This window comes from Epinephelus lanceolatus, chromosome 16, assembly GCF_041903045.1.
Source record: "Epinephelus lanceolatus isolate andai-2023 chromosome 16, ASM4190304v1, whole genome shotgun sequence".
Lineage (NCBI taxonomy): Eukaryota > Metazoa > Chordata > Actinopteri > Perciformes > Serranidae > Epinephelus > Epinephelus lanceolatus.
The window spans coordinates 18,252,501-18,259,720 of record NC_135749.1 but is presented as its reverse complement, the minus strand read 5'-3'; the positions used below and the strand labels follow the sequence as shown (position 1 = coordinate 18,259,720).

The following is a 7,220-nucleotide window of genomic DNA, read 5'->3' as shown; positions in this document are numbered from 1 at the left end:
AATTTTAAAGTGAGTTTCTTTGATTTTGTTAGAGATGCAGTATTTGTGGAGTAAAAGCCAGGTCCTTCGCCATCCGATGTCCACAATCTGAGAACTCCAAAAAAACTTCCCTCTACAGTATTGTTCTTTCTTTGAAATATTTGACGAATATGCTTATTGTTACACTTTTTGTCCTTCAGTTCCAGTCCATCCAACATCAACAAAGGTTGAGCAGTTCTGTGTCCATTCAAAGTCAGATGATTTTTCACAGCATGAGACAACTCCTTTGGAATAGCCTGGATTACAGCATTAAATTCTTTGAAAGGAGCAGGAAAATTATATCCAGTCATGATGATGTTCATGACTCCACCACCAGGCGGCGATGTTGTGACGTGTGTCGTTTTCTCTGCGCTGTCGCTGATTTAATGACGTCATATCCGCGCGACTGAAACGTACAGAGTACAACAGCGGCGGCCTGTGTTTCTCACTCGAGCGCTGCAATTTTTGTCTTCGGTGGAGGATTTGTCTCTACAGTCCGTCACCATCATGAAACTAGTCAGGTAAGTGGCCGTGAAAACTCACCCCTTACTAACTGCTGTGCTGTGGGATGATAAAAATGGCGCGATGCCGATGGATGGATTTAGATGTAAACAGAGAGAGGCGGAGATGAGGCGGGAAGCGGTGAATTAAATGAATGGAGGATGTGCGGTGTTACAATGGCGGGGCTCCAGCCTCTGAAATAACCCGACATATATACACACACGTAGTTTCCTCATTAATTAATGAACTGTGGATTTAGCTGTGAAAATAAGCAGGTTAAACAGCCGTAATGGTTGCTAACTAGCACTAGCTAATGACATGAATGTTAGCTAGCTAACACGGGCCCAGCTTTCTTTATCTGCAAAGTTCAGTTAACTTCAGCACTCAACGGCATGATTTAAAAAGCAGCCGCACCTATACAGAAACACATTTAGTCATTGATATTTTCTTACAAATCAATTGCACAGGCTATACATGGTTTATTTCTCTCACCTGAGTACTTTTGTTTTGGTGCTGAAGGCTACACAGCCGGTAGCTAACTAGGACAAGCTAACGTTAGCTCACCTCACACTGTTATGTGGCATTTACACAGTGCTAAATACTGAAATAATGCTCGTGTAGACTTGGGCATAGTTGAGTTCAAAGATTAATGTGTTCACATTATATCTTGTTCAATGCTACCCACAGGTTTTTGATGAAACTCAGCCATGAGACGGTTACCATTGAACTGAAGAATGGCACCCAGGTCCATGGCACCATCACAGGTAAGAGCTCCGTGCTGCATTAACACAATGCGTTCGTTCCCTTTTAAACTACAGGGAAATGTTGTTCAGAGTTCAGGCATCATGACTCGAGTTAAGATTTCTTTTGGTCACTTAAGTGCCACCCACAGGTGATGCTGAATATATACCCAGTAGCCAGTTTATTAGGTACACCTAGCTAAAGCTAATGAGGCTAACACCACAGTCCTGCAATAGATCCTACCTAAATGGAGGTTATAATCTCCAGGTGTTATTGGCACTGTTTTTAGAAGGGTTGATCCAATGTAATATTTAGGTCTCAAATGTTTATCACAATTATTCATTGTTTTAGAAACAAAATGTTTTGTATTATAACATTTAAATCTACAGAGCATAGCTTTCACTTCCATGTTATGTGACGTTCCGCTAATTTACAAATCTGTGCACAGAAATAAGACTAAACAGGTCTCTTTGTCATTTGAATTAAGTGTATCTTCCATGGATATATCTGCCACATATTATTTACAGTGGTCAGGGTACCGTGTCATGAATGTCTGAGTTGATGTTGGACAGAGACAGGACATCGGTGACTGTATAGTAACATTAGTGACATTATTGTTCTTGGCCTTCATGCATTTATCATACTGCAGATTGTGGTGCTTTTTTAGGGGGGGTTTACACGTTAGTTGTGTTGCTTTGCAGGGCAGACATGTCTTATGCACTCTTTGCATGTGATTTTCTCTTCTATGTCAAAACAAGATGATGGTGGTTGATGACGGATGATGTTTATTTTGTCCGCCTGCAGTTTTAACAGTCAGGAATATCTTTCACAGGCTGCTGATGCAGAGTCGATGCGTAGTGGCATTGAGGGGTTTTCAAAAGTAAAGGCTTGAGTTTAATTTAGGAAGCGCTTGATTTCATGTGCCGTTTTGGAGCAGAACACGCATTTGAAACCTCAGTATCACAGATGACTATGTTCATATAATTGTTAGAAGCCTCTTTGTGTTTGCAAGCTATAATCAGTGCGACAGACAGTCTGGTTACTGCTGCATTTGAGTTGGTGAGAACTCTGCTCTGTTCTCTCCTGCCCACTGTGATCACTTGTCGTGATACATATGTTTTCAGACAGTCGAACATTTAAAATAAAGAACTGAAGTCAACACAAGGCTGAAAGCAGTGGTTTGCAGCCTTCTCTGGTTGTAGTTTCCATTCCTAACATCTAATGCTGGCTGTGTTAGGAATGAGCTTTGTGTCACCTGCAGTCACACCCAACTGTGATGTCGCAGGCTCCTGTAGTCCACCTGTACATTACTGCAGTAAACTGAAGTTAAACCACTAGAGGTCAACAAAGGCTTGATTTTTAGGCGGTATTAAATTGCTCTCTAAAGGCCCTTTCACACATGCGCTGCAGCCCTAAACCTATCTAGACATTACCCAAAGGGGCTGTGTATGAGAAAGTAAATGTCTGAGTCAGTTGGACCGGACATTTAACTGACTTTATCCTGTCGGCTCCCTTGTATGAAGTCCTTGTAATGTCAGAGCCCGTGTTTGAATAAACACGTTGTTGCCTGAGTTCACAATGATCAAGTGGGCGTGTTGATGACATCTCTATCATGCTACTGCCGCAAAACCGGAAGAATACAACTATCTGAGGGAAAAGAAGTGTCAGTTGCACAACGACGCCACTGAAAATGTCTAACTGTAGAGATGAGATTCAGGAACTGTCAGCAATAAAAATAATCTAGACAATGTCTGGAGCTGATTTTTACAAAAAAAAAAGTCTGGAGTTCATATGTGAAAAAAGAGTTATTTTACTGCCACAAAGCTCCTGCCCAGGCTTACGTCACTGCTTCCAGTCTCAGTGTCCCTTCCAGTCTTACCCGTCTACTCCAAAATGAAAGGCTGACTTTTTGAAATGATCGGTTTTTGTAGTGTTGAAACAGTAGATTAGAGTCTGAAACTGATAAGATCATTTCAGATTTAGCCATTTTAGTATTTACACACTATCACTCTCTGGTCTTATGCAGTTTCTTCCTGTACAGCTTTGTCATTTATGATAAATTCTGGCTTTTCAATGTTCATTTTCAAGTTTTCCATCCCTGTTTCCTTTCTTTCCCATTTTAGGTGTTGATGTGAGCATGAACACCCACCTGAAGGCGGTGAAAATGACCCTGAAAAACAGGGAGCCCACTCAGCTGGAGTCACTGAGTATTCGTGGCAACAACATCCGCTACTTTATCCTCCCCGACAGTCTCCCACTGGACACCTTGCTGGTTGACATCGAGCCAAAGATCAAGTCCAAGAAGAGAGAAGCAGGTGAGGAATGTCGAGGCTTCATCAAGGTGTACAGCAGAGAGAGAACCACATTATAGCACACCAGTTGTTTTTGGAAATGCAGTATAGTTGGTAGTTGAGACTCACTGGTTTGTTTCCTGATTGCCTGTCCTGTGCAAACTGTCACCTTCATGCCGCAGGTTTTTGTACTCTTAAAGAAAGTTACTTTATGTGTAGCTGATATTCACCAGTGGGTTAAACTGATCTAAATGTTGAGAAGCCCACACGACTATACATGATACTCAACGTGCCGGTGAATGTTGCTGACTGTGACTCGTCTGTGTCTTCTCAGTGGCTGGACGGGGACGAGGAAGAGGTCGAGGGCGAGGCAGAGGAAGGGGACGAGGCCGGGGTGGCCCGAGGAGATGATTACCAGGCCGTACGTTTGCTGGCCAACGCCCCACTGTTTGTACAGGAGTTTTTTTTCTCTTTCAACAAAACATTTTGTGAATTTCCATGTGTTTTTTGGTTCAGTTTTGTTCTTATTTTGTACATTAAAATCCTTCTGAAGAGGATACATGTGACTCTGTGGGTTATTGCAGTGTTGTTAACAGGGTTTGTTTACTTTTCATTGTATGGCTGAATAAAGTATATTTGCATGGAAATGTGTATTTCTCAAGGGCTAATTAGAAAGAATATAAACAAACAGAAATCATTACTTTGTTATTGATAAAGGGTAGACCCGGGATTTTGTCACAAAGTGCATGGTTGCTCTCAAAATCAAGTAGTCCAAACATAAAGTTGCCCGGTCCAGCAGTAAGATGCAGCTGATGGATAGAGACATGATCTGTTAGGAGACCAAAACAAGGAAAACGAATGTGCAGGCAAAAGATTTCGGTACCAATTCCAAAAAATTTAGGACGCTGTGTAGAATGTTAAAAACAGCATGCATTGACTTGCAAATCTTTTTTTAACTATATTCAATTAAATGTGGTACAAAGACAAGATATTTAATGTTCTAAATGATAAATGAGGTTTTTTTGTAATTATACACATTCTGAATTTGATGCCTGTGATGCATTTAAAAAAAGTTGGAACAGGCAACAAAAGACTGGGGAAGTTGTGAAATGCTCAAAACACGGGGCTGAAACATTTCACATGTTAACTGGTAATAGATTAAAGTATCATGATTGGGTTTGAAATGGGCATCCTCAAGAGGCTCAGTTGTCAGGAGCAAGGATGGTCACTGCGGGCAAATAGGTAAGCAGTTCAAGAACTGTTTCTGAATTAATAATTGCAAGAAAATTGGGGATTTCATCATTTACGATCCAGAATATCAAAAGAATCAGGAGAAATCTCTGGGGCAGAGCTGAAAATCAGTATTGAATGCCTGTGACCTTTGACCTCTCAGGTGGCATTGCATTGAAAACCAACATGATTGTGTAAAGCATATTACTACATGGCCACGGGGAACACTTTGGAAAACCACAGTTTGTTGCTGCATCTACAAATGAAAGTTAAGACTACCATGCAAAGTGAAAGCAAGATATGGACAACCTGCACAAATGCAGCTGAATTCTCTGGACTCAAGCTCATTTGAAATGGACTGACACAAAGATGAAGAGTGTGCTGTGGTCTGATGAGTACACATTTCAAATTGTTTTTAGAAATCATGGATGTCTAGTCTAAAGAAGTCTAAAGAGGAGAAGGACCACACAGGTTGTTACCAGAGCAAAGCTCTAAAGCTGGAGGTGTGTTAGTGCCCATGGCATCATCAGTAACTTGGTCCATTAATGCTGAAAGGTAATACAGGTTTTAGAGTAACACCCACTGCCATCAAGACAGCGTCTTTGTCAGGGCAGCCCTGATTATTCCAACAAGACAATGCTGAAAAGAGTGTGAGTACTAGACTGACCTGCCTGCAATCCAGACCTGTCTCCACTGACAATGTTTTGCACGTTATGAAGCTCAAGAAAAGACTAAAGGAGACCTCTAACTGCTGGTTAACTCAAGTCCTATATCAAGCAGGAAAAGGAAGAATTTCATTTTCAAAACTTCATCATGTAGTGTTTTCAGTTTCCATTTTCCACACTTTCTGAGTATTGTGAAAAGAAAAGGTGATGTAACACAGAAGTAAACATGACCCTGCCCCAACCGTTTCTGGAATGTGGCATCAAATTCAGAATGAGCGTATATTCACGAAAACAAAGTTGATCAGTTTAAACATCAAACAACTTGTCTTTAATGAGGTGTATTAATTAATAGCAAAAAATTAATCTTAATTTAAAATTTTATATTTTCTGTAGTAGCACCAGGTCACCGCTAGAGGCTGCTAAAGAGCGCCATCCTGCCAAGGCTATTCAAGAGAAGGCTGAGACACGCCCTGCGTTCCAAATCGCATACTTCTACTATATATTTTTAGTATGTACTGCAGCTGCCCTTAAAAAGTATGTAGTGTAGTATGCAGTATGCATGCAGTATGCATACTATTGGGACACACTACATCCGCCATCACATCGCTCCCTGAACTCCGACCCTCTTGCTCACTTCCGCCGCCGTCCGTAGCGCCATATTTGAATATTTTATGTTGTTGTACTTCGGAGATGCAGCAAATCTCCTCTCGTCGAGCTCGCCAGAGTCGTGCATACTGTCGGAGGTGCCGGAGAGCTCTGTTGCTGTTATGTCGTCATGTATGTTGTTGTTTCTAATAAACAGTCCCAAGGCTATTATTAGTGACCTGTCTATTGAACTAGTCACCAGTAGGCATATTAACCCCCTTCACACACAGCTCTCTGTTGCTGGCAGATGTTTGTTGTTAAATATACTTACAGCTATGCAGCTGCTGGCACTATATTCTGTCTGCACGTGAGGCAGCCTTACATTCACATTACTTTTATTTGTAGTGTAACATACCTGCACATTCTTACTACATTACTTAATATGTGTTTGACTTTTACTATTGATATATTTACTAGTCTATACTGCTCATACCTGGCCCATAGTGTATTCATATTTAGTCATATTCATTCATTATTTATACCACACTTACACCACTGCCTATACTGGTAGAATCTTCTATATTGTAGTCATAGTTGAACCCTAACATTGATCATACTAAAATCACAGTAAAGTTGAATCTTGTAACCGTGTTCTTGCAAAACTGTATGATATGTGACAGTATATAATCAGATCATTGCAGTCCTAATATGTAGTGTCTTAGTATCTCAAATTAAATAAACCATGTATGAAAGGAAGTGTGGGCGTTGGTTGTACACGCAGCTCAGTGTGACGTAACTTCCGCTGCGCAAAGGATTGTGGGTCAGAATGGCCAAAGAAGCATGCTGACATACATACTGTGAAATGTGACCGGATGTAGTAGAACATCCTGGTACTTTTGGCATACTGCATCTGACATGCTATGTATTGGGACACACTAATTCTTTTTCTGGCATACTAAATAGTATGGTAGTATGGGTATTGGAACGCAGGGACGGGGTCAAACATGGGGGGATTGCACATGCGCAGTGTAACTTGAGCGGCGATGCTGGAGGGTGACAGCAGGGGCGCTGGATAAAAAGCGCAGGATCCGCTCAGGCGATCAAGGAGTGAGCTTGGTGCGGTCTGCTTGGACTTTTGGACGGCGGCTGCCTGAAGTTGTCGGAATTGCATCTCTGTCATTCTCACCCA

General features: G+C 41.4%; 1 protein-coding gene across 1 annotated transcript; it reads left to right on the top strand.

Moving 5' to 3' along the window:
* The first annotated feature begins 390 nt into the window (after positions 1–390).
* On the top strand, positions 391–4,198 carry snrpd1 (small nuclear ribonucleoprotein D1 polypeptide). The gene is made up of 4 exons (XM_033636646.2): positions 391–539; positions 1,207–1,283; positions 3,384–3,575; positions 3,886–4,198. Exons 1-4 carry the CDS (start codon positions 526–528, stop codon positions 3,960–3,962), a joined length of 360 nt encoding a protein of 119 aa, XP_033492537.1. The 5' UTR covers positions 391–525; the 3' UTR covers positions 3,963–4,198.
* Positions 4,199–7,220: the final 3,022 nt, after the last annotated feature.